Consider the following 19,908-nt stretch of genomic DNA (forward strand, 5'->3'; position numbering starts at 1 on the left):
TACTACTTAGTACCACTTTTTTATATCCTTTCCTACAATTTCAATGTTTATTACTATCTCCCTCTATTTACTCAACATTCTTTATTGTAGCAAACTGCCTAGTGAATGCTCTTTGTACGTAGTGACTACCTCTTTTCTATATATTGTACATAAAATTTTCCCAAAAAAGTTTATCATATCCATAAATTATTTAATAAATAAAATATTATTTTACAAACTTATCATTTTTAATTACTTTAATTACAAAATAGACACTGATGGTTGTGAGCAATGTACTAAAGTACTAGAGGAACTGGAGAACATTGACGATGATTGCGATAAACATGGTATTACTTTTGTAAAGACCCGGGACTTTTCTGTCGCTGATGGGTATGGCGTGCATGACTATCCAGCACTTGTTTATTTCGAAGGTGGAATACCAAATGTATTTGAAGGTAATATTTTTTAATTATATATATCTACATATATTATATTTATAGAGAGGTTTCATAAAGTAGTGAACTACAACAACAACAAAAAGCTTTTTATATTATTTTAATTGAATTTTTAACTGACCATACAGTTCTTTTGTATATTGCCTAATACTCATCGTCAATGGTGTTAGAATTATTTCTTATATTTAATTATTCGTAAATAATAAACATTAATGAATATAACATCATGTTTTTATTAAACAGGGGAACTAAACGAGGAGGAAGAAGTACTTCAGTGGCTCATAACTCAAAAAACGGAGGATCGCATTGAATTGATAACACGTCAAATGCTGGAAACAATGGTCGAAGAGACTCAATATTTAGCAGTATACTTCTGTAAGTAAATAACGATAATTTTTTTTTGTTTTATTAGTTTTAAATAAATATTTATTTTGTTTTTTAAATATTTTAAAAATATTTTTACATTTATTCTAAACCCACACTATATGAATTCAACATACATTGCACCGCCTACAAAACAAATTTCCACAAAACCTTTAAAATAAACAATATATAAACATTCACACACATAAATATATATGTATGTATATATATTTAACCTATACCAACATCCTCAGTACCTCCTGAGCGTAATGGGAAACCACCCGCTTATTGTCGAAGCTTCTGTTCGCCTTTGTCCCTTAAAGAAGACAACATTTTGAACTCCACTACACACACTTCCAAACAATTCGTTAAGAATTACATATCACGCAAAAGAAAACGTATTGAAAATCAAGGTATTCATAAATCATCTGAACTCGCCTATGCTTAGTCAACAAATTCTAAAAACTTACGCAAACTTTGTTTAATAATTTTTGTTGTATTAAGCTTTACAAATTAATTTAAAAACTGTTACCTTTTAAACAATAATTAATTTTAATTTTTTTTTTCGCTGTGTTAATAAACAGAGTTGTATTTTTAGTATTAGTATTATATCGTTTGCATTTTGTGCTCTCACCTTTAACTTTTGTTCATGCGAATAATAATCGCAAATCCGGATATTCGCAGACTCCGGATTTAATAAAAATTCAATTTTTTAACTCTGGAGACTTCGTTACTATCCAATTATTCGAATAACTTCGAATTTTAAAATATCCGAATAGTATGATAGTCAGCACAGTAGTGCTGACTGTGCATTACTATGTGTAGTTCATTTAATAGCTCTGCAAAATAATAATTTGGAATGTTTTTTCATTTATCTTTCGTAATCTCATTTATCTTTAATTACATATTGAGGTTTTACGAATTTAAAAAATAATCTGCCATTTATTAGTTAAATTAACTGTTTCGAAAACAAAAGGTAACAGTTTTAGCGTTGTCTATTTCTTTATTTAATAATTCTATGATACTAAAATATTTAATATTAAATTTATTATGTCGTGTCCAAACTAAATGCCAGATTTATGTTCATAAGAAAAGCCTTCTTTAACTCAGTTAGTAGAGTAGGAGTAGAGTAGATTATGGAACAAATGCGAAAATCCATAAATATGTTTATAAAAGGATTAAAATAAAATTACATACTTTTTTCTACATGTGGCTCTACTCCTGCTGGTTTCGCTAGCCATTATTATAAAATATGTAATAATTCGTAATACTCGTAAATTTCTTTTTCGTAATATGTGTAAAGTTTATCGGGTTTCAGGTTGTAATAAATTATTTTATATAAAAAGAAGTATTTTTAGTAATATTTTTTTTACTTGTCATATATTTATTAAAATTAATTTTTAGGTGAATATTTTTCGCTCCTACAATTATGCAATTCAAATTATTGTATTTATACACGTCCCTATATGCATACACGCAGTAAATAAGCGATTATTTGCCGGAAAATGAGAAAACTATTTTTATAACAGATAAATCAAAATGGTTCATTTAGAATGTAAATAAATATGAAAAATTAACATTTAAATTGTATTTTGTTAAAAAAATAAAATTTATAATATTTTAAATTAGGTTAGTTCATTTAAATAATAAATATTTACTTTAATTTAAAATATTCCGTTTTATGTAAAATAGTTTCACAGTAAATAAATCTAAACCTGTGCATTTAGTTTGGATATGAATACCTTAATTTTTTACGTTTTCTGCTGTCTTTTTTTAATATACTAAATTTAACATAAGCATTTATAACAGTTTGTCTTTATTATTAGATAGTTCACAAAGTAATCGTATCATAATATCATCACAAATCGTGTCTCTGATATTTATAAAGACACAGTTTAATGCATTCGAAGTAACAAAAACATTTGTTCAAGTGTTTTCGAAATACAACAACGATAGATACAACACTTTGTGAATGTCTAATATTTTTTTGAAATACAACAATAATAGATACAACACTTTGTGAATGTCCTTAATATTTTTTTTAACCAAAAATCTTGCTCACTTCAAAATTTAGAACACAATTACAATCATGTGCTCATACCAATATTTTTTTTGTATATACTATGTATTTATGTTTTTATTGGCTTAATAAATACTTACTGTATTCATATTTTTTATTAATCTAAACTTTTATTTGCTGTATTTAATAAATATGTATATGTATAGATAAAATTAATTGTAATATATGCGATCAAATTCTGGAGGGCTTAGAACTAATTGATGACGAATGTGATGTTTTTGGTATTCATATGGTTAAAATTCAAGATCCACAATTGGCGAAAAGATATTCAATAAAAACATTCCCAGCTTTAGTTTACTTCCGGTTAGTTATAGTAATGAATTTATTATATTACACTATATTATATTATTATTTTATTTTAGAAACGGCAATCCATTACTTTTTGAGGGTGATTTACAGAACGAACAATCCGTATTGGAATGGCTAATTGATGATGATAATCGAGAACTAGCTGATGAAATTGAAGAAGTGAATGAAAGGATGTTGGAACGTTTAATGGCTGAGTCAACACTGTTGGTAGTGTTCTTTTGTAAGTTGTTGTATATAATTCTATGTAAACAAATAAATAATAAAAACAAGTCTAAATTATTTTTCTATTAACGTTCTATAAACATTGTGTCATTTATCTCTATTGATATCTCTATTTATTTCATTAGAACATAAAGTTTAAACGAAATTTTTAATCATATTTTGTTTCCAATCTGAACTTCACAGATGACGAAGATTGCGCCGAATGTGAGGAAATTCTAGAAGAGCTTGAAGAGATTGACGGTGAAGCAGACATGTTTGGTATTGACTTTGTAAAAATTGCCAGCACCGAAGCAGCTAAAAAATATGAAGTAGTAAATATACCATCCTTGGTTTACTTCAGGTACATTATTTAAATACAAATTAAGTTAAAAATTACAATTCTTAATCAATTTATTAGGAAACAAGTTCCTGTTTTATACGATGGCGATTTACATCAACATGACAAAATTATAACCTGGCTTACATCACAAGATGTTTTTGAGATTAAAAATGAAATCGAAGAAGTTAACCGTAAAATGCTTGACAAATTACTCGAAGAAAACGAATTTTTAGCAGTGTTCTTTTGTGAGTTTTATACATTTAAGTTTTATTTACATTAAAAAATATATATATCTTTCCAATAGATGAGCACAATCAACAAGACAGCACCGCAGCACTCGAGAAGCTCGAAAATATTGATAGCGAAACTGATAATTTGGATATAACATTTGTTAAAATGGCGGATTCCAGATATGCAAAGAAGTGGGGTGTAACTAAACTGCCAGCTATGGTTTACTTCAGAAGAAGATTCCCTAGCATTTACAGAGGTTAAAAATTTATTAATCTGTATATGAAAAATAGTCTTAATACAGTTTTTTCTATTTTTATTTGTATAGGTGATCTCCTATCAGAGGAAGAAGTTTTAGAATGGCTACGTAAAAATCGTTTCCGTCAGCCAGAGTTAAACATATTTATGTATGCTTTAATAGCTTTGGCTGTTGGATTTGTAGTATATACAGCTTTTCTGTTGCAATGTTTCAAACCAGCGCCACCTCCACCGCCACAACACCCAAAACAATCGTGATAAGCACGTTGATTGAAAGTTATTGATACAAACTACGAAGATGAATCAATATGTGAAACTACCAAAAAATTGATACTTAATTACGAAAATGCAATAAAATATAAGAGATTTACATATATTAAATATTAATTGAAATCATCCAATGAGCGAAATGCGTGAAATCGTCTAAATTAGACGTCATACTTTGAAGAATTTGCAGAATATTGAAAAACCCATAAAGACAATAGAAATGGGAAACAAAAAAAATACTACTACTATTACTATTCTTAACTCTACTGATACTTATCTGAAGAACTTATATATTTGTAATTCAAGGAAATTTTAATTACGGTCCTTACGATCATTATACACTTGCATGAACACAACATACTCGTACTATAACTTATAAATTGTAGAATTATAAATTTATTTAAATTTTTACTTAATTAAAATTTTGGATGATAAATAGTGTTTTATTAAATTCTTTTTTTTTTATCCTTAAACTTAAAATTAAAGTAAGCATCGAAGAATGGACTAGAGCTGAATTATATGTTACCGAAGATCTCAACACACCCATACTAGAATATATATCAATATATTCAATATATTATAATATATTTAAATTATAATATATTTTCTTTGATTGACGCACTAAAACACCATTCAAAATTTTTTTCAATTTTATAATCGCTTTTACAATCAGAGTACAATCAAGAAAACATTTTTATTAAAACCACAAATATAATTTTAATAACATGTTAATAGAACAAATACATATATTAATAGATATGATATTCAATCAAAGCAAAATTATTTAATTATCACTTATTCTTTTTATAAATTTTTTCAATTTAATTTATTAAAACCTTAAATGTATTGTGTAAGGCGATGGCAACCCTAATGATAACGAGAGTGTTATACGGCGTTTACATTGTGAGATTAAAAGTAGATTAAAGCAATCATCGAGATTAAAGTACTAATCTCGTTTAATGTCAGATTTCCCATACAAAAGTTGATCTCCTTTCGGTCAATATTATATATTAATCTCCTTAGAAATGGTGATTATTTTTCTGTACAACTCAGCAAATAGCTTAATACCGTAGATTTTTTACGATCTTAGAAGAATTGGAAGAGAAATGTCAAAATCTATTCAAAATAAACATTGAAAATTTGAAAATGCCGAAGTGAGTAAAATTTTAATTAATTTGTTTAATAATAGTTTTGTACGTAATTATAACTAGAATTTATTTAATTATTGTTATAAAAATATTTATTAAATTTACATTACAATTTTTTTGTAATTAAATGCTTTATTTACAAAAATTTATCAAACATAAGAAACAAAACACAATAAGAGAAACGTTAAAATGAATCTCCAATATATAATGTAAATAATGGAGATTAAAAAAAAAAAAAAAAATGGAGATTAAAAATGCAAATCTCTTAGTCTTACAATGCGTGGTATAACAGTTGTAGTTGTTTGATGACCTTGGGCATTAGTGTTTTATTATTTTACATACGATAAACATTTATGTTAAGATATACGGTTTAAATCAAATTTTTTATTTTTCAATTGCTTTTCATTTACAGTATCAAACAATATTTATATAAATTTCATTTAATATATAAGATCTCAGTTAATTAACATTAATTTAATATTTACATTCATTTCGTAATTATTCCTTCAACTTTTATTTAATTTTTTTATTTTTTTTTATTCTCTAATTTGAATTTGATATATTCATATTTGTTTTTATTATCATTTTAATCACGCAAAAATTTCAATTCACGATTTTAGAATATAAACAAATCAGAGCAAATATGAAGTTATTAATACTTACATTCAATTGATAATATTGTATACATAGACAAAAAATAACTTTTAGATGTATTTAATAATTAATTCTAATAAATATATTCGTAAGACTATAACAATAATAACGTAATATAATTATCGCTTACGATTTCAATGTAAACTTTTGCACTTTTCATTATAAATATTTTATTTTGTAATTCATTTTAACTTTCTAAACCATCTGGTAACGCCATTCAAAATAATGCACTTCTCAATTATCTGCTGACTTTGACAGCTCTTATCTGTTGCCATATGTTTTCGTGTTGTTGCTCTTCTCAGCACCAATAAAAATAAAAATATAGGAAATAAATATGAATGGAATAAAAACAAAACTGATAATAACTCAACAAGCAAATGTGAGTGCACAATACCAAATTGTAAAAGGCGCAGAAATTTTAGTTTGCTTCTGTATGTCGGTGTTCTTGTTGAGAATTTTTCTTTAATTTGCGCAGAGTAAAATTTTACATTATATAAATTTAGTGTTGAATTATTTGTTTCTAATAATAATATTTGTAAATAAAAAATCTATTTTTAGTATAAACAGAAAAATATCCGTTTTCTTTAATACAAATAGTGAAATTAAAATAAATTTTATGTTGCTTCAGCGTAAAAAATCAATTAAAGGTAGATAGAATTGTTGAAGCAAATTGCTTTAAGTAGAGAACTGATAAAAAACATAAATATTTGAAAAAACTGCATAATGGAATACAGAAATTTACAATACAATAAATAGACTTCCGTTTTCGATATCATAATAATTTTTTTTATTAAAGAAATAAAAAAAATCAATTTTTTGCTCCAATGATGTTTGCCTTGAACTTATATTAGCCAGCAAGTTAAAAAAGTTGCAAAACTATTATATGATCTTTGTCTCCCTTCTTGTTTGTCAACTTCTGCAACATGTTTATGTGGTATTTTAACAAAAACAAAAAAAATTATATATACAATAAAACCGTGCGACTAAACCGTATATAAATTTATATAAAAATAAATTGTAAATTTACTAGATTAAGTTTATACTTCTTTCTTCTGCAAATGAAGGTGAAAGTCGAATTTCAAAACAAAAGAAAAATGCCTACTTGCAAATATTTATGGTACAAATAGTGATACTTTGTTTTTGTACCCTACGATCAGCGACAAGTGAAATTTATATGAATTATATAGTATACTATATAGTATATACTATATAGGTCGTGTGCGAGTTCGAATAAATTGATGGTAAATTTAGGGAAATAGTAAATCATATCGGTATGGCAGCGAACGTTGGTATTTACCAGAATTTCGAGTAGGGTAAGTTAGATAAAAATTATGTAAATTAGGTTTTACCATTGTGAAAGTTTTATAAGATGTGTAATACATTTGAAAACTTTTTAAATAATAAATAAATAAATGTTTATATAAGTGCAGTGCAAAAAATCCCTAAGATATTTCAATTTATTTTAGCTCAATTTACTCGAACTCGTACATAGCCATAGTATATATAGTAATATAATTATTTAAGAGTATTAAAATATCACCATTTGTAATATAATTGATAAACATAATTTATTAAGAAAAATCAAATGCGTTTTATAAAAATAAATAAATTTTTAGATCATAAAAATTTTCTCTTTCATTGTTATAGTAAAAATGCAGCATTTTGTATTCATTTTAATTTTATCTCAGAATTTTAATACATTAATTAATGTAATAATATATCATATTAATTGAATTACGTAGTGCTAAAGAGAGTCAACGTTGCCGATATGACGCTTTTTTTTTTATAAACAAATAAGTTTCTTATCGTATTGTTTTCAATTTAGTAATGATTATTTAAAATGATTAATTGCTTTTTAAATGGAAATCTGTAAAAAAATAACAGTATAAAATAATACCGTTGCTCATTTTTTTAGTATTATAATAAATATGCATAAGTATAAAGTCATATTCCACCAAGAACATAGACCGTTAACATAAAATCTAAACTACCATATTTGCTAATTCTTGTTAGAGACTTAGATATTTTAATAATAAATTAACATTAAATAAAAAGTAGATTAAAATTAAAATATTTTTTAACAGATTCCCTATATATGGTTCGCTTCCAGATTGTTTTGGTCCGCAGAGTCGATTGCCTTCTTAATGATTCTATTCAGGAGTAGCCTATCATGTTAATGTTGTTGTAGTCTGTTAGTATGTGCTTGAGTAGTCCCTTTTGGAACTGCTGCAAGGCACTTGGTTGTCGAATTCGATGAGTGACTTCGGGACGTATACCCGGTGACTTTTGGAATCTATCATTTGTATTTAATCAAATTGCTTACTTAAAATTTAATTCAACCAATTAAATGATCGTTCTTTAATTTGAACGTTTGATCTCTTGAATATTAATATTAAATGTTACGTTACGAATAACGTAACAACTAATCAGTCAGCTTGCTTTATTTGCTTTATTCCAATAGTTTAAATAGTGTTTTCGCTAAATATTTTACTTTTCTATAAAACGTTATTCAATTCTCTTTAAAAAATTAAATTTGTTTTACAACAAAAACTGTAAATACACCAGATTTATCGCGTCAAAATAAAGTGTACAGTAATCAGTTTAATAAATAAATAGCTAAAACATCCACACTTTAATATTTTGTTTGCTTTCCGTTTGAATGAAGATCTACTTCTAGCCTCCTCAGCATTGATTCAGTTAATTTTGTTTTTATTTCCGATGAAATTTTCTGCCATTCATCCAACAATACCGAACACAGAGAGTCTATGCTAGTAACACCTCTTTTACGAATTTTCCTTCCAGATTTTCCCGTAAATGTTCAATCAGATTGAGGTCCGGTAATTCTGGGGGATGATTCAGTTGTTTTGGTGTATGGTACAGAAGCCATTCCTTAACAATTCTAGCGATATGTTTGGGGTGGTTATTTTGCTGGAAAATCCAGCACCAATCCAGTTTCAATTCTTCGACACTAGATTGTAAATTTTCTTTTATAATATTAAGTTAATCCATTTTGTTCATTCTATTGTCAATAAACACCAATTTACCTACTCCACTTGCCGCCATACACCCCCCATACAGTGCACCCCACCGTGTTTAACTGTATAGACTACATTTTTTTCTTAATAAAAATATAAATCAGGCTACCTGCCTGTTTTAAGATCATTTAAAAACTAATTATCAATTTATATGAAATTATTTCCAATTAATAGAATAAAGACCTAAATATAATAGGTATATCATTCCTTACTTTTATGTAATTAGTTAGGAAAATGAAAATTTGTATTACGAGTACAAGTTTTTTCCACAATGACATTCATGAATCCTCGGTAACTAAGATTCAAACTTCAAAAGCAATAAAATGGGACAGATTTTGTTGGAATATATCTATTCATATATCTATAAATTTGTTTGTTTAGTTTTTATAGTTTTTTGTTACTATTTTTTATTAGCTCCTCCTACTGCTTATATGTAGTACTTCAAACAATCTCAATTGCTATATAGAAAAAAAATTTCTCATTGATGGCATGAAATCTTCCCTGAAGTTACTAGAGTGACGACGTTAATTTAACCAATCAATTGAATTGAGCGTAAAATTGTGACCACAAACAATAATAAATTTCATGCATTCAATTAATTATAATATATTATTCACATAGCAACTATTTTGCAATTACAGTAATATAAAATTAAACGCTGTTTTACTTTTTCTATAAAAATTAATATAATTTTTTTACAATTTCACAGTCTAAATTGGCGCACCCTTAAATTCGCATGTAATAAATTTACTATGAAATTGGATGAAATTGTTGCATGGTAAGTTTGTAATTTAATAAATAAAGAATTCTTTATTAAATTGTTATATTTACTTTTATTTTAGGTATCAGAAAAAGATTGGCACTTATGATAAACAACAATGGGAAAACACGGTTGAACAAAGAATCCTCGATGGCTTCAGTAGTGTGACTTTAAAAACTGCTAAATTGAAAACAGAATTAATTGATGTGGACTTAGTGAGAGGTTTAATAATGTAATTCTTTAACTATATACGTATTTTATTAAAGCGATACTGTTTCTATTATAACAGGTTCAACATTTCCTAAAGCCAAACCAAAAGAAAGTTTTCTAACTGTGATACGTCTGGCGTTCTTACGTTATTTCTTTTTACCTTTATATGCGCAATGGTGGGTGAAACAGACATCTCCAAATATTTTTGGTGTATTACTAGTACTATATATAACACAAATGATAACATGGGCTGTATATGCCTTGAATATAAATCGTACAAATCAAGAAGGAGTTTCTGTAACTGGAATAGTATACAGCCTATCAGCAAAAAATTTGACCGTTTCTCAAAATGGAGAAGTACCTGAAAAGCAGTCGGAAGAGGTAAAGATATATATTTAATTTCCTTAAAGTTTTCTATTATAACAAAATATTTCTTCTTTTTTAAGCATATTGTTTCGTTGGCCGAACTGCTGATACCAATGACATTAAGTTTTCTTCTTAGTTTGGTACACTCACAGATTGTTGCAACCACCACGGCTACTAATAATAATAAAAATAAACGTAGACGATTTTCAAATTCTAATGTGAATGGTAAATTGTCACGGGATACAAGACTAAGACGACGAAAGAAATTAGTGAAGTAAGTTAATCCATAAACTCAAATAGGTTCTCACAGTTATCCTTTTACAACAATCACACCTACTGTATTTAGCTCATAAAGTTGTTGTAGTCACAAGAGTTCCTAGTTTATATGGAATGAAATGTTTTTTTGAAAGATGGAACAGTGACCACTCCTTCCTTATTTCCCCTCACCCTTACCTGCAACCATCACCCATCCAATCCAAACCCATGTATTGTATGTTATCTGCTTTTAGGTCGCAGTGGGTCACCACAGCAACAACATGGAACTGTGACATTAACCCCATGAAACTACTTTATTTCAGTGTTCTGAACTAATAAATAAAAAATTCTTCATATAATGTAACTAATATTTATTCGTTTTGAAACTCTTTGAATTCTTTCTCAAAACACTTGACTGTTATAAATAATTGTCATAAACAATTAAATCTTTCTTTAAAGTTTTATTATTCATATTTTATTAAAGTTTATTCAACTAACATTAAAAAACTTAATTCGCAAGATAAAAAAATCTCTAGATCACATTTTTTTTAGCATTGATAACGAAATTCTGTAAATTCATAAATATAATCGGATTATATACTATCAAGAGATATATATATATATATTTATGAATAATTACGCTGAATCAGTCATTTTTGTCTTAAACTACTTGTTTTTATTAAATAAATCTATTGTTTTTTTTTAGGAATTCCTTTGTTGAAGCTGCCTCACAACAACGTAAGCCATTAACCATTGCCAAAAAACCTCATTCAAGTGAAGAGATATCTGCGAAAATTCTATCAAATACTACCATAGATAAAACTGGTGATAGTAATTATGCAACTAAGATCTATAAAATTTCTAATTCTAGAACATATTACGGTTTTCCAACTTCTAAAGAAAATTTTAATAATTTAGCTGATATAAATTTAAATGCCACCGTTAATGCTTTTCCAACACTTAGACTTGATCTCAAAGGCATGGTTGATGACAAAAGTGCATCATGTAGCACAGACTGCTCATCGACTGATACTCAACTTAGTATTTCAAATAAAAAACGTAACGTAAATTGGCATAATCCTTTGGAGAACTTTAAAAAAGAAACACACGAAAAACAGCAGCAAACTTCACCACAAACTGGATCATCCACAACCACAAGTGAAACTAATTCACCAAACAATTGGGAAGCTAATATACCCATTAATAGTAGTTTACCTAATAGTTGTTGTATGCGGAAAAACAATAGTTCACCCAATAAAACTGTACGTATTGATGATAATGTCGAAATTATTGATGGATCTGTACATGAAGTAAGAGAAATAGCAGGGGAAGAAGTACGTAATGTCGAAGCTTTGGAGAACAATTCTAATATTAGACGAGCAATTGGCGAAGATGATGGTTTCGAAAGTTTAAATGGTAAAAGTTCGAGTGGTGAAGAAACAAATTCGCCACTACCATCCACTTCAAGTGCGTGTGTTCCAAATCTTCTGAGATTACGTGCTAGTACCGGAGATTTTTTAAAACAATTAGATGCTCAAGTATAATTTAAAATATTTTTGTCAATTTGTGAACTAAACTATTTTATTTTTTTAGCCAAAGAAAACCTTGCCTTATCCCATAAAATCACACATAATGTCTGGTGTAGATTTAGCAAAAAGAATATCGTCAGTAATTAATGAAGAACCAATAAAATTTTCAAATTTAAAATTCAATCGACGAACAGATGAGAGCAGTTGTGATACAGATGAAGAAGGAGATGATGGTGAAACTATTTCGAGTCCCAACTCACTGTGCAATAACTCTAATTACAATGAATGCACTACATCGGCTACTGAATGGTTGGGTGTTACTACAAACAGTAAATATTATTTTAGGCTATTTTAGCTATTATGTAGATATACTCGTATTATAAACATATATTTTTTGTCTGTTTTTAGGTGAAGATTGTAGTTATAGTTCAGATATAAATAACTTAGATGATTATAAAAACCAACAAATTTCTGATGATAATGGCTACGATGCCGATTTTACACCAACAACTATATTAAATCCACATAGCACCACCGATAGAAGTAAATACAAAATAATATTAGCCGTAATTTTTTCTTTCAGAGTAGCAAAAAAATACTCGTAACTTACGGAAGAAAACATGTGAAGCAACAACAATACTCTTAAAATCTTCAGAGTTAGGTTTTACTCGCAAAAATTTTTACGTCTTAAGTTTTAGTGCAACCAAATTCAAAAATCAGTGTATTGTGAATTTTTACTGGAAATATGTTGCAAAATGCCAGTCATCCGTTAAAATCATATGAGCATTATAATATAAATAAATTATAAATATATAAATAAACTAATTAATTTAAGTATAGAAGTTAAAAATGCTTATCATTGGTCTTGTAATATTCATTTTGTTTTCTTTTATTTAAATCAATTAATTGTTTGTTTTAAAAGTGATGCCAATTTGCTTCAACCAGACGTAATGTTTTTTTTTCAACTCTGAAAGAAAAAATTACGGCTATTATTAAATCTATTTTATTTTATTTATTTTATAATATATCTGTGTTTAAATTTTTATAGTTAGTTGTACTGTTTGGGATCAGCGAGAGATTAAGAAAGCTCAAATGTCTGTACTTGAAATTTCGTCCTGCATTATAGCACGTGTAGAATCTATGCCTGAAACGAATGATTACATATATATCGGCATATTTTTTTCATTTATTTTATCTTTAATACCAATATTTTGCCGTTTGTGTGAGGTGAGTTATATTTTATAGAACAGAAATTAAATAAAATTCATATCTATTTTTAACTTATAGATCGGTATAAACTCGGAGGAAACAACTGAAATCAATTATTTAGATATTCCTATACTGTTATGGGAAAAGTCCTCGTCTTCAATTTATACCATTCTGCTCTTCGCATTTGGGCAAACAAATTGGGAACGAACTATACTGGTTATAGCGTTCATACAGCGTTTAATTTTGTCTATGGTTCTGTTTATAATCTTTTCCGTTGCAGAGAGAACTTTTAAACAAAGGTTTGTTGTAAAGTGTGTATAGTATTTTAAAATTTTCTTTAAATAACAATTTATCTCAGGTTTCTGTATGCAAAACTGTTTTCACATATAACATCTTCCCGGCGTGCTCGGAAATCGAACATACCACATTTTCGTTTAAATAAAGTACGCAATATTAAAACTTGGCTGAGTGTGCGCTCATATCTGAAGGTATATAGAATCTAGAATCTTCTTATCTTTAAATACTAAGTACACTTTAAACTCAATTTTGTAGAAACGTGGACCACAACGTTCAATTGACATTATCGTATCAGCAGCCTTTTTGGTTACGCTGTTACTATTATCTTTCCTAAGCGTTGAGTGGTTGAAGGATTCCGTGCACCTACATTCGCATTTAAATTTGGAAGCACTACTTTGGTCAGTTACTATTGGTGTATTTTTATTAAGATTCATGACACTTGGAAATAAAATTCATGATAAATATCGCAGTGTTTCTGTTTTAATCACAGAGCAAATTAATTTATATCTACAGGTAAGCAAATTCTTATTCCTAAATAAAACTTTTGTAACAGAAATATACTCTATTTTTATTTATTCCAGATCGAACAAAAACCTAAAAAGAAAGATGAACTCATGGTCTCTAATAGCGTCTTAAAGCTGGCTGCTGATCTCTTAAAAGAACTTGAAACACCATTCAAAATTTCAGGTTTAAGCGCAAATCCCTATTTATTCACCACAATAAAAGTAGTCATATTGTCTGCACTTTCGGGTGTGTTAAGTGAAATGTTAGGCTTTAAATTGAAATTACACAAAATCAAAATCAAATAAATATATTTTAAGTACAAAATATATATTTTTATTATACATTAATATTTCAAGAGAACAAATTCGTTTTATATATTATTATTATACACAGATCGTTCTCTTTAGCAAATAAAAGTTTAACTATAAAACAAAAATAAAAACAATCAGAAAATTGTGTTAATGTGATGACTTCATTAGTGAGTAAGAAAATTAATTATTATATATATATATAGGTATAAAGTTTAACGTTAGAAAAAAAATTTATATTAATTAAATTTTTTTATATTTGTATTTATTTGTAGAACAAGTGTTTTGTAGAAATATATATATAATACAATAAATTGTGCACAAAAATTATTAACTACTTTTGTAAAGCAAATTTATTGAAAATTTAATCTGCATCTTTTGCATACGATAAAAGCTTATTTGTTATAAGATTTACTACTATTTTTATATACTACTATGTCAAGAGAGTACCGGGAATCAGTCAATGAAATACAAAATATATACTACTTATAAAAATTTATTATATCCCTTTCAAAGTAGTTTCCTTTTAAAATAATGCACTTACGACAAAGAATAAACCAATCAAAACATCAAATGCTTTTTTTTGGATTTACTTCAGTACTCGCCGCGAATTTTCTTTTATATCATCTATCAACCGAAAACAGTAAATTGAAGTGCTATTTCAAGTTTTGGAAAAAGAAAAAAGTCAACCAAACCATCTTGGGGGAATACGTTGGGTAGTTAAAAAGATTTATTGTGTTTTTGGCCAGAAATTTCTTCACAATGATAACCTAACGAGATGGTGCATTAGCGTAGTGGAAAATCCACAACTTTTCCTTCCATAAATTTGGGATTTTCTGAAGGAGAATGCTCAAATGTCCTTAGTTACTGTCTCACCTTCTAAGAAAAAATCATCGAGTCTTTGCAAAAAAAATGTTCTTTCAGTACTAGATGATCGACAACATGTTTCATACCCAAACAATCATTTCAAATGGATCGAATTGATTCGTGAAATACATAAATTTCAGTAACCGCCTTCTTTATACTTAAACAAGAATCGTCAGACACCATATCCTTTATTCCAGCAATTTTAGGTTCACATGACGACGTTGATAGACAACCCTTTTAAGCGAGATTTTTAAATGATCGATTCCCAATACTTTTTTGACAAAATTTGTAAAAAATAAAATAAATATGCACCGTTTTGAAAAAATTATAATAACAACCGTAATTGTTTGCGCAATGCTATAAACTTTAATAAGTACCAGTGTTATCTATAATTAAAATAAATATTTTTAAATAAACTAAATATACACCAACTTTCACCTTTTTTCATTTTTAAAAGTTTGTACAATTTAAATTTCGAATTTAATTTAAGATCTAATTTTTTATTATGGTTTATATTCAAACACTCACACTCCATCTCGATTAATTATTTAATTAAATTTCCTTTCCCTTGTTTAAGATATTTGCATCTCGTTCAAAAATATAAAATATTTGCTTCTTGTTCTTTATACGATTGTGATGCTGTTAGGCAGCACTTTTGTTTGTTTTTAGTAATGTTTCTATGAAATTATTCTTGTATTTATCTTTAATATGTCTTGCTTATTTTTAGTACCATTAGCTAGCACTTCAAACCTGAATTTCTACTCTGTAATTGAAACAAATGCAATTTAGTAGTGCATATGAGCTACTAAACACTATCAATGTATGGCTTAATTATTTCAGTAAATTATTGTGAGAATTCTTATTTTTATTAGTTTACAATTTTTTATCCCAAAATGTACTGTACAAAAAAGTAGTATAGAATAATCAAAAATAAGGTTCTATATGTACAGTAATTTATTAAAATAAAACATTTCTTTATATACTTTATCTTAATTTTAAGAGACTTAATAATTATTAATTATTTTATTTTTGATTGTAATTTATAATTTTTGATTATAATTTAGCTTGTAAATTTATAATAATTATTTATATATTATATAGAGCTATTATTCTATATAAGTAATTTTTGTACGTTACAGCATAAAATGGACTCCACGCTTTTAAAATAAAAATAATGGTCACCTTAACTCATACATTTTTTTATTGGTTTCGCTATTTCTCTCCATATTAAATATTCTCATTGCATTTACACAAAAACAAAACAAATAACTACACGTGCTGAAATTTACAGTGAGAACTCGATAAAGTTTTCCAATAATGTATATGGATTCCTATTGCTAATAAAAATTATTATCTATTAATATTATAGAGAATTAACTAAAAATTATACATATTCATGTATTAAAAATTGAAGAATTAGAAGTGAATAAACGTGAATTAAATAAATTTTACTTTAAGATAAACAATAAAAATTGTCTTAAGTTTAATACTAATTATATATATGTACGTTGCCATGATCTTATTAAAACTCAATATCGTATAGAAATGGTAAATGGTTCACATTTGCAACTAAATAGTTACATGAACATTAACTTTAAATTTGTAATTAAGTAGTTATGAATATTATTAGCCTTTTATTTGATACGGAAAATTAAAAATATTTCAGATATTAGCTTTCGATTTGGTTTTGTTGCTTGAAACTTCCCTTTTACCTTCATAAGTATTACAATTTTGGCTTATATAAATTTTTAATATAAACGTTTAGCCTTCTAATAATCGTAAATCTCTCTTTCACTAGATTATTGAAAAAGGTTTCGTATTTAAGTTGCAGAACATGAAATCTTTAAATTCTTGCTTTTTTTAGGTCATGGTTTCGAAGTGCAATACTTGTTTTAATCACAGGTGTGTCTGATATCCTCCTTTTTTCGCATTATTATTATTATTGTTACCATTATTATCATTAATTGAGGAATACTATACGCCGCAACTAAGTAAATACAACTGAGCAATAAAATAACGCTCAGCATCGCACGATCGTTAAAATGTTTGCCCTTTCCATTACTAGGGTTTTTTATTATTAGTTTTGTTCTCTTTTTAAAATAATTGCTGATATCAGCATATAGCACCTAGGCGTCTTACCAAAATCTAGTAATCGAATGTATTAATATTTTGTACATCTTTATTTTTATTACTCGAAAAGTTCGATATTGGAATGCCAAAATATTATTACGAAATATATATTATTCTGCTCTTACATTAAAAAAATAATATATTAAAAATATTCAATATAGCTATTTCGTTTTATATTTGTCATACATACACTCGCCAAATAATATATATGATACCATTTTTATTATATTATATTATTTTTATTATATTTCTTTATTTAACATATATTAACAAATTATATATGAATAAAGATGGAACAAAAAAAAAAAAATAATAATCAATATATATCTTAACAAAATGATTAGTTTTAAAGCAGTATCCTGTAGTTCTATAGTAGTACATTGATTTTTCTTTATTCAAAAGCCTTAGTGGTAAAATCATATAGATATTAAAAAATTAAATATTAATAAAAATATGGAATACACAAAAAAAAAGATAATAATTAATACATGGAATACCAATATTATTCGTTTTAAAATAGTATCTTCATTTTATATATTATTAATTCCTTTCAACATTATTGTAAATATTTATCCGTAATGATTTCAAATATATATTATAATATTTCAAAATTAGTCTTAAGTTACGTTTTTTCTAAAAAAATATTAAATTCTTAACACTTTTATTATAAAATGATATAAAATCATATACTGCCTTAAAGATGCATATGGAAATATAAAAAAATATTAATATTAATGAATAAATACTGTTTTTTAAAATTTAATTTCTATTTTTTTCAATGGTTTCTTTACAATTAAAATTCATAAAAAACATAAAATTTCAATATATCAGTTTTTAAATAGTCAATGTTTATATGTTAACATTACTTTCGTATAATATTGAATCTAAATTTATAGTTTACAATATATTTGTGAAATAATTATATTCAGTACATAAATTGAACTTATAAAATAATGAGTAATTATAGCTAAATTCCAAATTACCGCACAAATTTTGACAGTTCTCTAAAAAAACGTAATGTTTGGCAACCCTCAGTTTATTTTCAAATGAGACAAAATTTCATTTATTTATATTCTTCTGCTCATTCTGTTTGTTTGCTTCGATTGGTGAAGTCAGTCAAGTATATTTAGTGTAATCGTGGAGCATAATAAGAAGTGGAAGCATAAGAACGACGGAAAAACAAAGAAGATAATATAAAAAAATTTGGTTCATTAAAAACAAACCAAAAAAAATGTGTTAATAAAAATGTTAAAGTGAGATAACTCATAAGTTTATTTAAATAAGTCTTTCTGATTAAATAAATTGAGAAATTGAAGTGCGGAATACGTGCGGTGTACATCTTATTCTTCCATATAAAGAATTTTTAATCTGTGTATTTACGTCGATTGTTGTTCTCCGTCCTTAACTTATATGAAGATTGAAGGTAGTGGACGACGTGCCGTTAAGCAAAATTCCTTATAGATTTATAAAATGCAACAATTTTAATATAGCGACAATATTTAATAAATGAACTTTTAGAAGCGCATCAGTGAAATATACAGGAACAAAATGTTGGAACCACCGAAATTTATTGATAATGATAATTACGATGGAAGTCGCTACTTCACTTGGCTGGCTGATCTATGTGGGCTGTCAGTTGATTTGGTGAGTTATTCTTATTTAAAAAATAAATTATCAAGAATGGAATACTATATAAATATTTATATTAAAAGAAGCTTGCTGAAATGTGTGTCCTTTAAAGGGCATATTTTACAGGTTAGGTTAGGTTCGGTTCAAGTGTTTATGCTGTTGTATTTGTAGTGTTCGGCAGGATGTACTTACCAAACGCTGCAAATGCCAACAGAGATTTATATTACCTGTGGCTTGGTTCGGTTTGGTAGTGAACTAAAAATTGCATTTAATAATTGTGAAGTATTAACATTTATTCTTAAAAATACTGAAATTCTAAAAAATTTGTACAAAACCAATTTGTACTTCTCACAAATGTACAAAAATATATCTATAAAATTGCTATTGGGATACACTTTTTTCAAAACTAGTGCACCATCAGCCTTAAAACTCATTTGGTCGGCTTTGTCATTGGATAATCAATTAATTTATGAGATTTATGAGATAAAATATATTAGTGACTTATATGCCTATAGTTAGTTCCAAGA

General features: G+C 26.8%; 3 protein-coding genes across 10 annotated transcripts in view; all 3 read left to right on the forward strand.

Annotated features, from left to right (window-relative positions):
- The window catches only part of LOC119686146 (putative leucine-rich repeat-containing protein DDB_G0290503), a 46,235-nt gene extending 41,304 nt beyond the window's left edge, over positions 1-4,931 (forward strand). For 3 of the 7 annotated variants that reach the window (XM_038100628.1, XM_038100633.1, XM_038100629.1), the window contains 9 exons: positions 252-434; positions 678-809; positions 1,052-1,210; positions 3,024-3,180; positions 3,240-3,406; positions 3,592-3,748; positions 3,806-3,972; positions 4,032-4,214; positions 4,284-4,931. In XM_038100628.1, the coding sequence (XP_037956556.1) occupies positions 252-434; positions 678-809; positions 1,052-1,210; positions 3,024-3,180; positions 3,240-3,406; positions 3,592-3,748; positions 3,806-3,972; positions 4,032-4,214; positions 4,284-4,471 (1,493 nt within the window). In that variant the 3' untranslated portion in view covers positions 4,472-4,931. The remainder of the gene's footprint in view (positions 1-251; positions 435-677; positions 810-1,051; positions 1,211-3,023; positions 3,181-3,239; positions 3,407-3,591; positions 3,749-3,805; positions 3,973-4,031; positions 4,215-4,283) is intronic. The other 4 variants (XM_038100630.1, XM_038100632.1, XM_038100636.1 and 1 more) reach the window with 2 other exon arrangements.
- Positions 4,932-6,888: 1,957 nt separating this feature from the next.
- Positions 6,889-14,775, forward strand: LOC119679212 (protein phtf). Its single transcript, XM_038091425.1, has 13 exons — positions 6,889-6,929; positions 10,027-10,095; positions 10,160-10,299; positions 10,367-10,668; positions 10,734-10,927; positions 11,615-12,446; positions 12,502-12,766; positions 12,846-12,980; positions 13,486-13,664; positions 13,725-13,945; positions 14,005-14,134; positions 14,199-14,456; positions 14,525-14,775. Exons 2-13 carry the CDS (start codon positions 10,070-10,072, stop codon positions 14,750-14,752), a joined length of 2,910 nt encoding a protein of 969 aa, XP_037947353.1. The 5' UTR covers positions 6,889-6,929; positions 10,027-10,069; the 3' UTR covers positions 14,753-14,775.
- A 3,899-nt stretch (positions 14,776-18,674) lies between these two features.
- Positions 18,675-19,908, forward strand: part of LOC119678005 (lysophospholipid acyltransferase 1) — a 35,514-nt gene continuing 34,280 nt past the window's right edge. The window contains exons 1-2 of one of the 2 annotated variants that reach the window (XM_038089614.1): positions 18,675-19,175; positions 19,271-19,396. In XM_038089614.1, the coding sequence (XP_037945542.1) occupies positions 19,301-19,396 (96 nt within the window). In that variant the 5' untranslated portion in view covers positions 18,675-19,175; positions 19,271-19,300. Of the gene's footprint in view, positions 19,397-19,908 lie in introns of both variants that reach the window. The other variant, XM_038089613.1, reaches the window with a different exon arrangement.

This window comes from Teleopsis dalmanni, chromosome 2 (assembly GCF_002237135.1).
Source record: "Teleopsis dalmanni isolate 2A chromosome 2, ASM223713v2, whole genome shotgun sequence".
In the NCBI taxonomy this organism is placed as follows: Eukaryota; Metazoa; Arthropoda; class Insecta; order Diptera; family Diopsidae; genus Teleopsis; species Teleopsis dalmanni.